The sequence below is a fragment of the Clinocottus analis genome, unplaced genomic scaffold (assembly GCF_023055335.1).
Source record: "Clinocottus analis isolate CAN_PGR_092001 unplaced genomic scaffold, fCliAna1.0.p SCAF_6, whole genome shotgun sequence".
Lineage (NCBI taxonomy): Eukaryota > Metazoa > Chordata > Actinopteri > Perciformes > Cottidae > Clinocottus > Clinocottus analis.
In genome coordinates, this window is record NW_027176218.1 from 7271249 (window position 1) to 7289299 (window position 18051).

General features: G+C 40.6%; 2 protein-coding genes across 4 annotated transcripts; one reads left to right on the forward strand and one right to left on the reverse strand.

Moving 5' to 3' along the window:
* Window positions 1–41: 41 nt before the first annotated feature.
* On the reverse strand, window positions 42–5078 carry edc3 (enhancer of mRNA decapping 3 homolog (S. cerevisiae)). 2 transcript variants are annotated; one of them, XM_068603997.1, is made up of 7 exons: window positions 4946–5078; window positions 4531–4696; window positions 4193–4419; window positions 3765–4103; window positions 3474–3627; window positions 3166–3383; window positions 42–3082 (listed from the first exon to the last, which is right to left on the reverse strand). In XM_068603997.1, exons 2-7 carry the CDS (start codon window positions 4692–4694, stop codon window positions 2748–2750), a joined length of 1437 nt encoding a protein of 478 aa, XP_068460098.1. In that variant the 5' UTR covers window positions 4695–4696; window positions 4946–5078; the 3' UTR covers window positions 42–2747. The 2 variants fall into 2 exon arrangements, with proteins under 2 accessions (XP_068460098.1, XP_068460100.1); XM_068603999.1 differs by having other exon boundaries at window positions 4531–4736; window positions 4946–5072.
* A 3438-nt stretch (window positions 5079–8516) lies between these two features.
* Window positions 8517–12781, forward strand: LOC137804522 (uncharacterized). 2 transcript variants are annotated; one of them, XM_068603811.1, is made up of 12 exons: window positions 8517–8874; window positions 9030–9129; window positions 9249–9294; window positions 9398–9467; window positions 9553–9620; window positions 9710–9788; window positions 9959–10034; window positions 10127–10209; window positions 10291–10377; window positions 10948–11061; window positions 11163–11315; window positions 12519–12781. In XM_068603811.1, the coding sequence occupies exons 1-12, from the start codon at window positions 8560–8562 to the stop codon at window positions 12525–12527; spliced, it is 1200 nt and encodes a 399-aa protein (XP_068459912.1). In that variant the 5' UTR covers window positions 8517–8559; the 3' UTR covers window positions 12528–12781. The 2 variants fall into 2 exon arrangements, with proteins under 2 accessions (XP_068459912.1, XP_068459911.1); XM_068603810.1 differs by lacking the exon at window positions 12519–12781 and having other exon boundaries at window positions 11163–11454.
* The last annotated feature ends 5270 nt before the right edge of the window (window positions 12782–18051 follow it).

Genomic DNA, 18051 nt, shown 5'->3' on the forward strand with positions numbered 1-18051 from the left:
AACGTTGTTTTTTTGACATTTTTTATTTGTTTATTGACTTGGTCTGCAGACATGACACAGTATCTTTTGCACAAGACAGTGAACTTCGCTCCCGAAAGGAAACGGTTGTCCAGTCTAGACACAACCTCCCACTGGCTGTTTCTTTCCGAACTGCAAACTAGTCTCGCATGGACTCAACAACCAGTGCAGATCTGAGAATTTGAAACATGTAAACTACATCTCAAGAAGCGTAACCGGCGTTTAAGCAAAGTTACTTCATTCAAGAACAGATGCCTTTCCGTCAAACACCCCAGATCCCCTCATGGTTTCGGACTGATGACATTTCGTAGGGAAAAAAAGCATGTTTGTAAGAGGAAATAGTACATAAAGCTGCCATTGCAACAGAATAAGGAAGAGCCGTCAGACCTGTGGTTTAATGGCCCCCTGGCGGTCAAAGACAATATAACATCATCCTGTTCAGTATCGCTGGCTGCTGTTTCCAAGCCAGACTTGTCTCAACAGATGAGACATAACACATCAGGCCGGAGGAATGTTGGAGAAAGGACAAACCCTTTGAGCATGAAGGTAATTTAAACTGAATTAGCATATGAACCCTGTGCAAGTTAATGTGCACGTGTGAACTCAGTGTATAAACACAGCATTACATCACAACATGTTGATGTTGCTGTACACAATCAGCAGGTCCAGTTAACTTAATAAAACCGTCTCTGCTCTGGACACATTGCAAAATGAATGTGATCATGTCAAAGAACGAGCAAAGGGTTTGACTTTCGATTTTCATTGTCAACTAGATGTAGCATTAGACACAAACATCACCTCAGTCCAGGACGTGAGGCAGCACAAATCAAGCAGCTCTTAATGCATCATATTTCACAGTCTATACTTTAGAAATACCACTCTATCTTTTGCGATTCGTGGCAAAAAATACAAAACCCAATATATTTGGCTCAAAGAGAGTACTCAGTACAGTTAGTTGCATCTGGATCATTGTGAATTTAGATCAAGAAAAGTCGCCCAGAAAACACATTCACATTCTAAATAGAGCATTTTTGCTTTATAAAACTCAACTTTAATAAAAGAAAAGCTGAAATGTAAACGCCACGGTGGTTTGAAACTTAAAAGGACCATACCGCCATTAATTACAAATCACTTCCAACTGAAAAACATAATACTGTGTTTTATAAATGTAGACTTATACATCTTCCAGGCATCTGTTGGCCTCTATTCTTTCCATACAACATGAAAATCTACAAGGACACTTAAAAAAATAATCCATTGCAAAAAGTGTAATGTGGTGTTTTTTTTAAATCTTACCACACAACAAATATTTCACTACCGTAGACTTTGTTCACTATGAAGGATTTGGTTTTAACACTACACAGTAGTATTTGGAAACCAATAGAAAAATATTTTTAAAAAAATGCAAATGTAAAATTAAACAAATGATTTGTAATAAGGAACTCAAACTTGCAAACGCACTGGTATGGTCCTTTAACAGTTACAATAAAGAGCCAAAGCAAAAAATGAAACATCCAGGTTTTGTTCCCAGGAAAACTTCTCTCATTGACATCGATTACATCTCCAAAAAGAAACAATATATTTTTGGAACAGTCAGTGTGTCGTGTGGCTCGCCTCATGGGTTTCGACAAGTGTTTTTTAAAAAAACAATCTAATATCGGTTTTATATATACACTCATTTTTAGCGGCATTCAACAAACACCATTTCCTATGAGCCCTTTACATTTTACGGACATGGACTAAACCAATCCATACAGATCCATGCGTGTAGTTTCTACATGAAATCTGTAGTTCCATGTAAAAAGTTTTACATGGAGTCGGTATGCGCACAAAAAATGTTTTGTTTAACAAAAGGTCTAACTCCATGAAACTGCTGTCGATGGATGCCGACTGTTTCATCCGACCAATGACAGATTGCATTGACTAACAGAAGCTAGTGGAGCAGAGGCTCACATAATGACTATATTATCACATCTAATTAGCAAACTGTTCCTCCAAAAAAGCTAAATTGCTTGAGGATTTGCAAGCTGTGTCATCCTATCAACACCCTCATCAAGGCAACATGAACACAAAAAACTGCTCCATTCAACACTGACTTAGATTGAAAATGCAACATTACTCAAATGACAAATATTCCACATTTTCTTCAATGGATTTAAAATCCCAAACAGACGACAGTTACAGAGGGCTGTTGAGTATGGCAGAACGTAAGGCCAAGTCATTAACAATGTTAGCGCCAATGGTAGATGGATTTATGTTGTCTCATCCAGATTAATGTAATAATATCTCCTTTGCATGTATTATATGGTAGATCTCCATTTATTCACTAGATAACTTTGGAATGAGGTTAGATTAGTGACATTCAGAAATGTGTCCATGTTAAGTCAGTCATATTCAATCTAAAACTACTTAATACTATGTGGCATTATTTTTTACACTTCAGATGCGTTTTTTAAAAAAAAATCTATGTTCCAAATATCTTTTAGTATCATGTAAATAAAATGGTATCTACATGATAGCTAAAGGCTCTGATGGTCGACACATTTACTTTTTCAATAAAGCTCTTCCCTATCCCACCCATAGAGCTTATTTCTTGTAGAACTAATGCACAAAATAGTGGTCCCATTCACATATTACAGCGTTAGAAACTTAAATGGATAAACTCTGGAATATAAGGCGCCACAACCTCGTGTGTGGTCACAGAGGTGTCTTGTTTACCACTCGTCCTATTATGCAGAGTGCAAGGGGATGACAAATTTGCAGCCAAAAGGAGAAATGTACTTGATTCCCACTTCCTGGAACACCTGGTGAGGAATACCAATGTCACACAGGTAAACCCTGCCAGCCCCCTCAGCCAAGGGAAGGGGGAGGCAGAGAGAAAGGGACCACTTGGCCTCAACTGCCTGTCCCTTTCCACTACCAGGAGGGTCCAAGCTGAGCACTGGTGCTCGGTTCTGGTTAGCCCAGTCTGCAGCTGCTCGGTACCAAGGTTGATCCATCAGGAATGTGTTCTCGTGGCAGTCCAGGCAGTTTATGATTAAGTCCACGGGAGTGTCTGGAAGATCTGTGTAGAAGAAAAAAAAAACATAACTCAAGGGCAAAATATTTAAAAAACTGAGGAAATTATAAGCAGAACAATATGCCCACCTTTGATACTTGACACTTGTTTTCCACCAGTTTTGTTAAAGAGTGTGAGCCCACTTGTGACCGAGTCCAGCATCTTAACAAAATTGGGCATAAACAAGATGACCTCCACTTCATGATTGGCCAGGTGACGACCACAGCTGATACCCTGAGCACCCTGAACATGAGGCCCACACAGCAGAGCAACTGTGGGACGCTGGTGCAAATTTTTGGGAGTGAATCTGGAAGAAAAATTAAAAATAAACTAAGTTGCTTTTCATTTACCTACAACTGTTCTCATCTGTGCTTACAAACCATCACTGCATGCTTACCTGTTGGGCCCACCCAGCAAAGTAAGTGCCATCTGACTTGCACACACTCCCGTCATCTCAAGTCTTCGCTCAAGTGAGAGACCATGGCGCTCAGCGACTGACAACAGACGCTGGTGTAGTTCATAGGATATACTGGGCACAACAAGCCCAGAATCTGTAAGGGGAAAAAAAATGTAAAAAGTGTGTGAGTATATGTGTATGTATGTATGTATGTATGTATGTATGTATGTATATATAAAAAATAAAAACAATGTACTATAGATAACTACCATTTGCTCATTAACAACTTACCGGTGCAGTACTCTTTGGCTCCAGGCAGCGGTACAGTAATCTGTCTGTACACAACAGGTTTGGTCTCTAGGATGTTTTCATCATGACGGTACCGTGTGGGTGTCTGATCTTGAGGAGTTCCACGTGACCTCGCACCATTACGGCGCTCTGATATATCGATTTCTGAGAAGACGGCTGCTTTGTTAAACAGAGCCAAGTTTCCTTCAAAATCAAAGTCTGTATCCAGTCCGTCGTCTGTGCAATCTCCAAAACACTCGTCGTCTCTGTGCTTCATCTGACCATTCTTCACTCCGTTCTTCTTCGGTGTCACTTGGTTTGCCCCTCGACTACTGGATGACCCTGATAGGTAAAATACACAGCAACTCAACACAGTATTCAACACATCGACAACAATATCATCTAATCAAGCTGTACTACATTGCACTTACAGGAGTTGTGTCTTCTACGAAATGCTTTTGGCTGGCCAGGTATGTCCAGGTGACGCTCTCCGTAGCTTTTGGAGCAGTGCTGAGGAGAGTTAAGTTTCTCCACAGGCCTGGGATCACCCTTTGGCACTGTAACTGGAGCACTGCCTGCCTTTGTAGTTGCGAAAGAGCTGTTCCTAGCATTGCCATTTCGGGCATCTAAAATCTTGAGTTCCTTTATGTCGATGGCACTACAGGACAAAAAAAGGGTAGAATACTATATTTAGTAACACACAAAAAAACGATGGTTGTCAATCAGCCCAATTCATAAAAAACATTTAAAGAGAAAGAAAAGTTTTTACCTGAATGTGACTTCGGGAACAGGGCACTTGACTCCATTATGGAAAGGCTGCCGTAAGGAGATGGTTTGGCTGGACTGGTCCACAGACACCACTTCTCCTTGATAGACGCCCAGTGTTGGCCCACAGTTAATTGACACCAAACTACCCAACCAATCCGCTGCCATGACTGTACAACGTTGAAGAACAGAAGTTGTGATTTCCCGTTACTTGTCAGATAAAAAAAAAAAAACACAAAACACACGTTCTGTTAAAATAATAGGCTAACTTTCTGGCAGCAGGACGTCAGAAATTAAATTTGCGTGGTGTTACTCGAAGTTATGCTAATTGACTAGCATTAGCGTCGGCCTGTTATTTAGCGTTAATTCCAAGGTGCAAACGCTGTATTTGATTAAAGATAAGAGGTTAAGTGTTGTACCTTTTTAGAGTTGACGCGTAACACACTTCCCAAGTACTCTAATGAATGAAATGTCAAATTAAATGCTGAAAGAAAAACCGTAGCTCCTTCAAACTGCTAGCTTTTAGCTTATTGAATGGTCAAAGGATGATGCCGCTCGCTTCAAAATGACTGCTTCCGGCTTCCGACACAAGGCGTTTTTCACAATAAGAGCTCAACGGTGAAGTTGTCTTCTTTTTTTTTTGGTTTTAGGCGGATGGCATGCAGAAAAGGTGCATTACCGTCACCTACTGCCTTTAAGTGTAGACCAGAAATATATATATCTCTTTATCCCCCCAAAAAATACTTTTAAAAAACGCTGAAGATGTTTATCAACATGAACATTTTCGAAATCTTAAATACTGCTTTTTCTATTCTCCAAATGCATTTTATTGTAAACGCTTACACTTTTGTTTTGTTTGATTTAAAAAATATAAAGTCACGTGTAAACCATATAACTTTTTTGACCATTCATTGAGATGAGCAATATTCTTGTGAGATAGAGCTGAATAATGGTCTGACTGGCCCATGCAAAGAAACATTTTCTAATTCAATCAGTTGCATGTAATATTTCACACAGAGCTGTAGAGTTTTAACATGTAAAGCCACGGTACTATTTGACAATTCATCACATGCTTACTTTCCCTTTAAAAAACCTTTTCACCTGAGAGCATTCTAAAAATACACTTTTTCTTTCTGTTTCCCCAAAGTAAATAATAATTCATCCAGACACATTCACTGTAATAAATAATTAATCAGATTCAGGCTAAGCAATGTTATGATTACTGTTTGTGAGATGTTCCTAACAACCAGTCAGCAGATTGAGTGATATCATGTGGAGACTATCCCAGGAGTGTGAGCACACGACACACCCACCCCACTGCCTCCTGTGTACATGGGTTACTATGGGAAAGCTTGCAAGCAAAACTGTGTGAGTCTTACAAGCAGAGTGTGGAGAACAAAGGATTTCTGCACCACGGTACAGTTTGACAATACACTTCTCTAGTCTGCAGACATACATGTACAATGGCAAAGATGTGGTTAACCAATGATAAGAGAAAATACATCTGTAGATCACAAACACCTTGTAATAACCAATGAGTGTTAAAACTAGTTGTTTATCATCAAGCAAACAGTGGAAACATTAAGACACATGATCCAAGAATAGCCAAACAGCTCAAGCTGTCACCTTTGTGTGAAAACCTCTCCCTGAAGCTTGGGCGGACACGTGGGCAGATGAGGACTGTAACCTCTCTCATACAAAGGGAAGAGATAACTCAGATCTAAGACGACGCTCCAATATGTTCAGACCCTCATACAGAAGTTCAAGTCCATTTCCCCCCACCTCGGACCTCGATATGTGGGACACCAAATCACGCTTTACCGCTCAGGTAAGGCCCAATATGGTAATTTTTTTCTGGTAGAACATGTTGATCGAAGTGTAAATGTTTTGTGTTTTTCTTTCTTAGACCTCAGCATGGTGTGGTATGGCAACTGTCTCTGGGACAGGGTTTCTGTCCAACGTCAACACGAGGTCAGGGGGGATTGATAGATGTAATGTCTTAGTCGTATATTCATTGTCAAACCAAGGTGGTGAAAGATGTTCTGACTGATCAACGTTCTGTATTCTAGTACATCTGGGAGCACCGGTGGCTTCAGACAGAATGACCCAAGTCTGAGGAAGTGGCAGTCATTGTCCCATCTGGCGCCTGAGGGTGCTACTCGACCCTTTCCTCCATCTCCAGGGGCTGAATTAAGGGCTGCCCGGGGTGAAAGTAGCTTTCGACAAGCAGGAGGGGTGCAATGGCTGCAGGATGCTCACGAGCGGTTAGACACTCAGCTGGACCAGCTGAGGACCAGAAATTCACAGCTGAACTATAACATAACTACTGCACAACTGCTTGACATGAAACATAAGGTATGTTTAAAGAAAGAGGTCATTTTAAATGTCTATGTAAACTAAAAGTATGAGCTATTATATGATGAATAAGGGTTTGATAAGTGTTTCATCTGAGCACAGCATCTTTATATTTTTCAAAACAGCTGTCAGAAACAATGGGTGCTCTTGAGCAGGAGAAGGAGGCAGCTAAATTATCCCAGTTTGAAAAGGGCCGGCAACGTGGAGAGCTTTATGAAAAGTAAGTGCAGCAAAAGACATGGAACAGAGAATTTGAAAGAGTTAAGAAAAGATTGCAAGTCCCTACCTGTAAAATTCACTCCCAAGGGTCATACAGCTGGAGAAGGACCTCATGAAAATGAGGTGTAATTTGGAGAAAGGAAGCAAAGATCAACCAACCGAGACATTACCAATGAGTCAGGAAGACTTTAATGAACAGGTGTGTAAACTTTCTATTGAAGAAAATTAGATTAGTGTTGTAAATAATGTGTTATTCTTTGTATTTATTTGCCAAACATTGCTCTTACACATAAATTCAGAAGAGGCAGAAGGTTGACACAGAGCTGTGCAAGCTGAGAGCGGCTCTGAGAGATGCAGAGATGAGGGCAAAGACACATGAAGAAGAACAAAATCAGGCTCTTCAGAAACTCCAGACTTCTACAGCGGTTAGTTTAAAAAAATATATATGGGAAATGTACTGTTGATTCTCTTTCGACACAATCACAAAGTGCACTGCAATTGTCTGTTGTATTTCCATTTTCTTATTGCTTCATACTTACATGCTCTGGCTTTTCTTTTGTGTACTTAGACACAGAGGATGCTGTTGAATCAAATAGAGGAAATGAATCAAAGAAGACAGAATCACTCTGAAGTGCAAGAACAGCTGAGTGAAGCTAACAACAAGATCAGTCGAGCGTGCCTGGTCAGTTTCCCGTCTCTGACTTGGCGTTGCCTTCTCCTACCGGTATATTTAAAATGTTTAAATAGTATTTAAATCTTCTCAGGATAAAGCCATCTTGTCGACTCAAGTGCTTAAGCTGGAGGATAATGTAAAAGAACTGAAGACCAAGTTGACAGGGGCTTTGTCAGACAAAAATCACTTGATCAAGGTATTTTATATAATCATAAACTACAATATCAGACCAACAATCTAAATATAATGTATTGGCATCATCAACAGCTTATTTTTGCATAGGAGAAAGCAGCTCTGCACCAGAGGGCCCAGGTCCTGGAGTCACAGCTGCAGATGGCCCAACACAGTTCAGAGGGTTGTGACATTGAGCCTCATAACAACAAACAGGATCAGGAAACTGTTACGATGAAGGGAGAAAACAAAGCTCTCAGAGAGGTTAAAAACTTGACGTTGACATCTTTAAACATTTGAACATTTTCTGAATTCTTTGTTAATGATCCCTGTTGTGTTGTTACACCAGGCAAATGAAAAGCTGACATGTGAGCTGGAAAAGATTAAGCAGGAACTGACAACATCACAGTCTCAGCTACAGGAGGCAACGGCAGAGAGGGTCGCCAGCTCCAAACAGATCACAGCTGTGGAGGCAGAACGATCTCAGCTGATCAGAGAAAAGGAAGAACTATTGAGTAAAATGTATGAAGGTGACGATGAGAAAAAAAAGTGCTGCAAGCTTAGGTGAGATGTTGAACAAGCACTATTCTTCGATATTTGAAAAAAGCCAGAATTATGATAGAGTATAATTACCTTGTCTATACTGAAACTGAACAATTATCCAGGGAATCTGTGGAAGTTTTGGAATTAGAGAAACACAAACTGCAGGATCGGTGCCAGTGTTTGGAGGCCGAGGTCCTCGAGAAGAGTAAGAAGCTACACCTTCAAGAGGAAGAACATCAGAAACAAGATGCAGCGAGAGTCCAGAGCATCAAGGAGCTAAAAGCTGCGGCCTCACACTGGGCAGAGAAATGGCAAAAGGTTGCTTTGACACTGCAGTCCACACAGGAGGAGCTAGAGGAACTCAAAAGGAACAACTCCAGGAATGAAGTAAGACCATCGTTAAAAATAACTATATTCTACATCATTCATTTGGATGCATCTCGATTAAAAATTATTAAAAAATCTACTTTCAACTTCTACTACTTTCAGCAGGGGCTGTACATCTGGCAAAGGGGGTTATTTAACTATATGTTTTTTAACAGAAGAAATCAGACTCACCCCTAAAGTTTGAGCTCGATGCATGCAAACGAGAGCTGGAGAGGAGAAGTAGTCCGGCTCTGCTTCACAGATATAAAGATAAAGGTACATGTATTTCTTTCTAAGCAGTCTGTGGCTCCTGTATTCTCAACTAAGCGTAGCATATGTATTTTTTAATCTTAACCACAAGGGGGTGTTAAAGTGCTGTGACCTTGTATTTGCAGGCAGTGAAGCCTCAGTACAAACTGAGGACACAGAGACACAGACAATGTGAGTGGATTTTGATGAGATTTTCATTTTCAAAATGCCCCATCAGCAAAATACTCAAAATGAAATTCTGTGATCTTTCTCTTTATCGTGTACACTTCATCAGCTTATCACAATCCTCTTTGTTATGGGAGCCGCCATCCGACTCCCACGGCAGCCAAAACAAAGCCCCTGAGGTAACAAGATGTTCCGGTCTCACTGAACTGAATTTGACCTTATTTTGTGTATGTAGTGCTGACAGTAAACTTTAATGGTCAATAGGTATGGAGCAATGAAGTTCAAAGTCTGAAGCAAAAACTAGCAGAAAGAGAGAAGCAGCTGAGCGGAAAGTAAGCTTTCTTTGAAAAATGTATGAATGACTTGTTGTTTCAAAGACTAAGAGGTGATGGTGGACAGGTTTTAATTGTTACTATTATAGGGAAGAGGCTTTGAAGCGTCTAGAAAGGCTGAGAGAGATGGGAAAAAATGAGGCTCAACTTAAGATTTCTGCCCTCAAGGTATAGTTGCAATACACCCAACACATGCAGTCTTATTAATATATGACTCAAATCAGTCATATATTGGTGCTTAACCAACTGTGATCCAGCCTGTGTGCTAAATGTGGGATTAACCAGCACATGTCCTCTTTCTTTATCGTGTCTGTTTCCCATGAACGCTCATGAAAAAGGCCTGCAAAGATGACAAAAATGATGGCGGCCAAGTAGATGTCTCAACCACAGACTCACTGAGTGGCCAGCCGGAAGGTTTGACACAGGTTTAAAAAAGTAGCTGAAGATAGTGCGTTGATTTTTCTCCCTGACTCAGCTCTGAAACTTCTTCCTCCATATTTTTTCAGAGAGCAGCAGGAGGACGAACCAGCTGCAGCAGGAGGAAGCACAGGCAGTCCAGAAGCTTCAAACCCTGGGGCAGCTTTACTCGGTACAGTTGTTTAAAACAAGACCTCTAAATATGGCCTCCTCCTGGTTGTGATGCACATGATAAATGACTTCTCATCTCCAGGTTAAAGATGAGAAACCATCTGTTGAAGGCAGGAAGGATAAAATGAATGTAGATACAGACCAGCAGAGGAGGATGGTCACTGAGCAGGTACATACTGCTTGATACCAACACGATTTCAGGTTTTCTTTTAATACAGCAGCTCTAAGGATGGTAATGCCCGCCTGTTGGTCCACTACTTTGGTTCAGACCAAAATATCACAATAATTATTAGATGGATGGATATTATGTGAACCGTTGTATGAGGATACTTTTATGACTGTTCAAATTTACAAACTAACCAGAAGTAAAAAAAAAAAAAAAGCAATTAAAATCCCCACCTTTAGTATAGCAGCACTATTGTGATGTACACATAAATGCATCAATATTTAGGAATAACATAACATCAATTATTCAGAAATGTCATATTCTGCTATAATGGCAACTTTTACTTTTGATATACATACAAATATTATGATGTTGTCTGATATATTTGTACTCTGTGGTACTGCACGTTTACCACAGCTAATAAGCAAATTTCAACATTCTGACATGTTAGGGGCCGAAGTAAACATTACTTCCTCACACTGGCATTTTCCTGTAGGCTTTTTAGAGTTGTTTCATACCTGTTGTAAATGCATTGCAAGAGAAATATATCATGTATCTTTATCATATTTGTAGTTAAAGAGTCTGTTTAAGGGGCAAGAAGGAAAGGAGGCTCACAACAGATCAGCAGCAGGTCAGACTGGAGCCTCTTCACCTCAAGACTGGTCCCAAACATCTAAAGTTGTGAGGGTAAGGAACATCTCAGCTCCGACATATACTGCTAGAGATTTAAAAAATATATTTTACTAATGTGAATATGTGCAAAAATATCTTCTGTTTCCCCCCCTCAGAATCCAGTGGACAGGAAGATTTGGCAGCAGAGCTCTGGTTTGATGCCGGTGTTTGAGGAAGACGAGGAGGGCAGTGACTGGCCAACAGGCGAGGAGGGAAAGCAGGAAGAAGAAGCTCATGCCGAGGAAAACTCCCCCAACCAAAGCTTACAGGTTGTAAATGCTTGAAATGACACCAAGTGGCATGGTTGCCAAGTCGAAACTCCACAAACAAACAGTCTGAAGAAGCTTTATATGCCACAGCTAAATGACTAAAACATAAACATTAAAACCAACAGCCACGCACCACTCAAAAGACCATCTATATTTACCTCACTGTATGTTTCATAAATAAAATATTAGCAACTGCAATGGATGCAAATAAATATCATTGATGGCATAATCATAGCACACAGATTATATCACAAAATTAGCAGACCTACCCAGACATTCCTTCATTACACACACGGGTCTGCACTAATCCCATCGACTGGGAATTAAAGAGCAAACAGCACACAGGGTGGTGTGTCAGCATGTAAAACGTAGTTCAGCTATAATCTCACATTATGACTATTTCTACTCTGTAAATAATCATATTTGAAGCTGAGGGGTGAACCGGTCAACTGGAACATCTGACTCAAGGATAAGAGGATAGGAAAGAGTTACAGTACATCACTGTACATGAGATCAGAGATGAGAACGGGTCAGTAACATCTAGACATGATAAACTCTCTATCAAAGCCATTCTGAACTTGGTATTTAATGCTTCTAAAAAAATGAATGGCAAGTATTACAGACAAGGTCTAAATGTTAAACAGCAAGTTGCACTTTACACTAAAAGCTATCTCTCCCTCTTTTGAATTTCTTTTTTAGCTGCTAATTGAAAAGAGATGTGACAAAAGTCGACTCCGAAAAGCATTTATTTAAAAAGATCTCTAAAGGAGGTCTCGTCACACAATATAAAGATGAAATGAGAGATTTGAAACTGTTCTCTCCTCTGCCAGATGTCATCTTTGAGTGCAAAAATCTGTCATCTGAAGGCAAAAAATGAGAATCTGCAGCAAGGTGAAAATGAATCAGTGTAGTAGTCACTGTAGACCTGTGCTGTCATCTGTCCCATGTTTATGGTTTGGAGCCTTTGGGGAAAATATGGGAGTCATGTCTTTATCTCAGACAGGGACATATCCACCAATACCCAAACTGACTAAATCATGTGGATAACAAGATACTTTATTGGTGGATAAGTCCCTGATCTCAATTCATTTCTCTTCTTCTTTTTGTGGCTTTCTAACTTCTAAATATGCTAAAATACTGATATGACATTTTATCATATTAATCTTTGTGTATTTATTTCACCCCCCATGTTTTCTGATTTAGCCTCACTAACGTGCAAGCAATCAATTCAGGACTGCCCTCCTACTGCAAAGAAACCATCGGACACATCTCGTCACTGTTCAGATGACATTGACCTGCGGCAGAAAATATCCCCATCCTGCTATCCTGACGGCATATTCATGGCTCAGCTTATAGATATAAGTAGCCCTGATGAAGATGACGAGGAGGGAGAGGACGAATGATGTGTTCCTGCATTTGGCAAAAGTCGCTATTTACTGCAATACATACACAGAGTGATGCACCAGTCGACATGGTGCCTTGTAACCTTTTACTTAAATTAAATTAAGAACTTTACTTCAACAGTTTAGACATGGTGGGTGCTTTTAGCTCTGATAAAAAAAATTAATAAAAGTCAATAAGCTCTGTTTGGCTAAAGTTTGTGTTCATTTATGACCTGATGTGTTTCTATATGATCTAATATAGTAATCATTACAGACTCCCATGAGAGTTTATGTATGTTTTACAAAAGGATGTTGCTCTTCAACAATGGGATACACGGTGGAGCGCTATGGAGCCAAATCCAAAATCCAATGAGCATGTTGAAAAAAAAGTCAAACAACAACACATCCCAGATTTAAAAACAAAGGTGGACAAAATATTAACATTCACTTCACAATAGAAACATGTGTGTTTCTATTGTATTATGAACATCATGTGACGTTAGCATCGGAAGTACATGTGTGTATTACGTGTTCAAATTAATGACAAGATCACCAAAATTGTAAAAGATGCATTTATAAATTCTGTTTCACACACATAATTTACATTACAAAGGTCATGGTATGCACTTACAGTACCTTTCCATAGTAGGATTATCAGGTTGATGAATATTGAATGAAGGCTATTGTCAAGAGTTCCCACATATCCGTCAATGAACGCATCATTTGATACACAAAGTGTACACTTCATGGCAAAGTTGACCTATTATAACTTATTTTGTTAGTACGTTATTTTTGTTAGTACGTCAGGTGCACTGGTCATGAACAGTTTTTTACCACACACCTGTCGGATCTTGTCGAGCCTCTGGTTGTACAGTGAGCCAGCTCCACCTTCAGACTGCACATGTCCCTCCAGTGAGCACGTCCTGCATCTGCACCCTCAGCTCCGATGAGGACTCGACCAATATTTTTACCTTCTGAGAGGACCTGAATTTGTGCAGGAATGTGACATTTGCAGGGTTACATGATAAATACATCAACAGAAATGCATTTTTTGCTATGACTGCAAGCTACCAAAACAATTTCTACCTGCATGATGATGAACTCGAGCATGAGGGGCAACTGACAAATGTCTCCTGGAGGCAGGTCAAAAAGGACAGAAGTATTCCACACATCACGGGACCCTCCTTCAGTTTTTCTGCAGCCGATCACAAGTCCTGATGATGCAGATTGATCAGCACCTGGTATTCTGTGCACAGGTATATAAACATGATCAAATTGAATGTAGAATAAAACCTCATTCATGAAGATTCAAATGCTAGCTTGAAAGAGAAGGTTCCCCACAATGTTATAAAACTAGAAAACTACATTTTAAACAGTTCATGGCAGGACAACCCTATATTGTATGATTATGAGATCATAAGAATTCAATTCATTGATTTGAGTCGGCATATGAAAAAGCAAAAGATACCTTTTTGTTAGTTTTAAGTCAAATCTTTCTTTTCTTGCTGTATAAAAAGCTGCCGACCTCACAGTTCTAGACCAGCACTTTCTAATCCACCGGAGTGTATGCATTAGTTATGGGTCAATAACACACACACACACACACACACACACACACACACACACACACACACACACACACACAGTCCAATGAAAGCAAAGATGTTTTTACTGTCCACACGTTTTCTACTACGATAAAGTATGATCAAGTAAAACATGGAGCTAAATTACATATATTGCTCCTGCCCTAGAAATGCACTTTGCATGAACAAATATTTTTTGAATCTGATATAAAACAAAAACAGATTATCCAAGAATGTACACAGAACAGATAGCATAACATCTAATGGCTCTTGTCTGCAATAAAAGTAATGCCTTACAGGCTAATGCAAACAAAGATTAGATCTGTCAGATCAGAGATCCAGAGGAGATTGGAACATTTTCCTGAGGATTGTGAAAAGTGAGGGATTAAACAACAATGTCATTAAAAAAAGGGATGATCTCCTGCTGCATTGAAGTTCTGTAAGACATCATTTAATCCCCTAAACATTAAAAGCAAACATAGGGAATTACTTTACCTCTGCCCCTGAAAGACAAAAACTAGGTTTTGCCCATGCATGCTTCCATAATGCCTCTATACATAATGTCCTAATGGGATCTCCAACTCAAATACATATTCTTTCATATTCAAGTGACATTACACACTAGTTTTACCTGTTGCTGCCAATGTGTGAACGAGGTTGAATAAGTTATGTGCTCTGAGGACCGTGGCTTTGATGCGATGGGCCAGAGTCTGATACTGAAGCAAAAAGAAGATTTGTGGAGGACAGCTAAGCCCCTTACACATCAGTGCATCCTGTGAGGTCAGACTCTGCAGTCAAAGAGCAGAGGGGGAAACCTCAATGAACAGAAAATGAAGGGGGAAAAAGTGTAATGGTCCTGACCACAGACACCACATGTCCATTTTCAACACAAAAACAGCAAAAACCAAAACAAAAGCTAAATAATTTAAAACAAAATATGTCTCCACGTGTTCTCCTTTGTGTTTTTTTTTCAGCAGCTATTTTCAACTGGTAACCTTTCAACTGGATTACCAACTCGCTGGTCACACATCTGGTTTTTAAAATGAAGTCGTAAAAGTGATCAAAGGAGGGACCAAAATGGGCCCAGCGGCAGATTTTTGCCTTGGGGCCTCCCAACGGGTTAAACTGTCCATACCTCCATGTGGGTTAAAAATAAAGTCAACACGGCTCACATATGTTAATTCAATACACCGATATCTTTTATGAAATCCACTTGTTTGTGTTAAGCTCTTTTGTGAGGTGAAATGGATGCTCTGCCCTCCAGTCTCTTCCTCCACATGCGACCTCCAGTTCGCCCAGCGTGGTGCCTCTCGCGCTGGGAACTTCCCGCGTGTATACGGCTATTCTCAGGACACACTTCTGGAGCTCCTTCACAGAGCTCACCTTCAAAAGCAGCACCAGACTGTGGATCTCAGGACTGAGCATGCTCTGGCCAGATGCCTGTATGGGACAGGGGTACATGGGCGGCAGGCTGCCCAACACAGACACATCCTCTAGTCTGTGGGGCATCCCAGTGAGGTTCAGGACAGTGACTGCCAGGGTTTGCTGCTCCGGAGAGAAGGCCATAGTGAAATGGAGGCAGGGTTTTGGTGATATTTGCATTTGGCAACTGGCACTGGAGCTATAGTTCAGTGGAGCCAGTGGGATCGGTTCTTCAGGCATTGAAGGAGAGACAGCACTGGGGCTGGTGAGCCTGCTGTGTTCATCATAAGATATTTTATCTCCCGTCACCATGCAGCGCCTCTGCAGAGCCTTACACGTTTTGGACAACAGACCCATATTAGGAAATGTCGGCAGAGAAGCATGACTGTGATCAATGGGTTTATAAAGGGGTGATGTTAGTGGTGGCGTGCTGAGGCGGCGCAGCGAAAAATAAGACTTTGGCTGCGCCTTCTGTTCAGCCTCAGCTCGAGCTCGTTTAGAGAATGATGTCAGAGAGGCAAATTCACTCTCCGAAGGGGCAGAGCTGGTGAAAGTGGAGGGGTACTCCACTGTGTCCCCCTCAAGCTCCTCATATTGCTGCCTGGATGCTGTAGTCGCTGCTGATGGAGGCGGGTTCTGGGCAAAGGTAACAAGCTCAGTCGGAGCTGTTGCTGATGTCAAAGGATCTTTGTCTTTCATTGCACAAATCTGACTTGTCCTCCAGCACACAATACATCCCAAGACCAAACTCAGGCAAAAGACTATCAGGCCGACCAGAAGAAGAATCTGGAGGTGAACTGTAGACATAAAAGAGAATAATAAGATTAATCAGATGGCAGCAATTTAGAAACTTTGACTACATAAAACAGAACATATAGCATTTTTCCTCATTTTCCTGAAAGCATAGACCCAATGTTTCATATCACAGTACTGTTAAATCACATGACCACATGTACATTGAAAACAAACAGTACGCCAACTAATAATGTAAGTATGTGCATGTGTGTATGGTTTTGGACACAAAAAACACCAACCTATCCTCTAAGACCATACCTTCCAGTTGTTTGGTGAAAAGGACCTGCACCAGGAGCCAGAAGAAGAGTATGACCATGATGCCCTCAATCATCCCCTTACAGCAGAAGAGCAGCACAGACTGCCACAGAGGCTGACCTGGGTACTCCTCATCCTGGTAAGGCATGGTGCCAACCGTGTGCTGAAGGTTTATCAGAGCCTATTTCAAAACCCAGAGGTCCCAGTGGAGAAGATCATTTGGATTCATAAAAACATGGTCTGGCTTTCAGTGCTGGAGGTATGTCCCCTCACGATTCTGCTTCAGTCAATCAAAGCCATCGTTTTGGAGTGCAAAAGTCACAAAGGCACAAAAACTCCCATGAGAACATCTTGGATAGCTAGAATTCAATGTTTCAGCTTTGAACAACAAAATGAGCAACCAAACCTGCAATACATGAATGTAGAAATATGGTTTCTCATATAGCTATTCTCAAGCAATGTTCCACAACGGCAAGTGTCTCTTCTGGTTCAAAGAAGAAAAAAATCATCCTGCTGTCCCAACTTGCATGGAGTATATTCCAGTCTTCGTCCCAGTACAATGATCTCCTCATCGGCAGAGTGACTTGACTGGTATTATTTCTCCCTGGCGGGCGGGGGCTGTGGGCGGAGATATCATCTCATAATACCTCTAAATTGTGCCTGAAGCGTCTTTCTCCAACAGTGTTCCAGATGCCAATCCAGCTGTGTCACTATAGAATAACTATCCCCGGGCAAATCCTGAACCACATGCCCCGCCCTCATCCTCATACGCATGAGCTCTTATATCCATAAGTTTAACCTCTGTTAGATAGGTCTAGTGCAGAGTTCAGGATTTAACGCTCCATATGGACGCTTTCTCTGCTTACTCTAAGTTAAGTAAACCTGAATAAATGCACTGTTGTATTCTTTTCCGCTCTCTTTTTTCATTAGTAACCGTGAAGCACTTTGTAACCCAGGTTTTATTAAGTCACAAGTACATTTGAAAACAGTTAATTCTTAAAGTTGGGACACAAATGTGTAACAAAAATAATATGAACCTAGTCACTGATAAAAATGCAAGATGCAGTTAAAAGCTTAATAGAACAGCCATTAAGTAAATCTTTTATTACGGTAATTCAAACATTGCATAAAATGTTTACATGCTTATTAGGGATTTGTTCAAGCCTAAAAATAAGTATAAAAAGACCATTTTAAAAACTAACATGCATATGATTGTACGCATGCCACGTGAAGAGAACCATTTTTCTTTGGAACATTATGATCCTACTTATCTCCATGAAGGCAAAAGCCTTGAGGGGT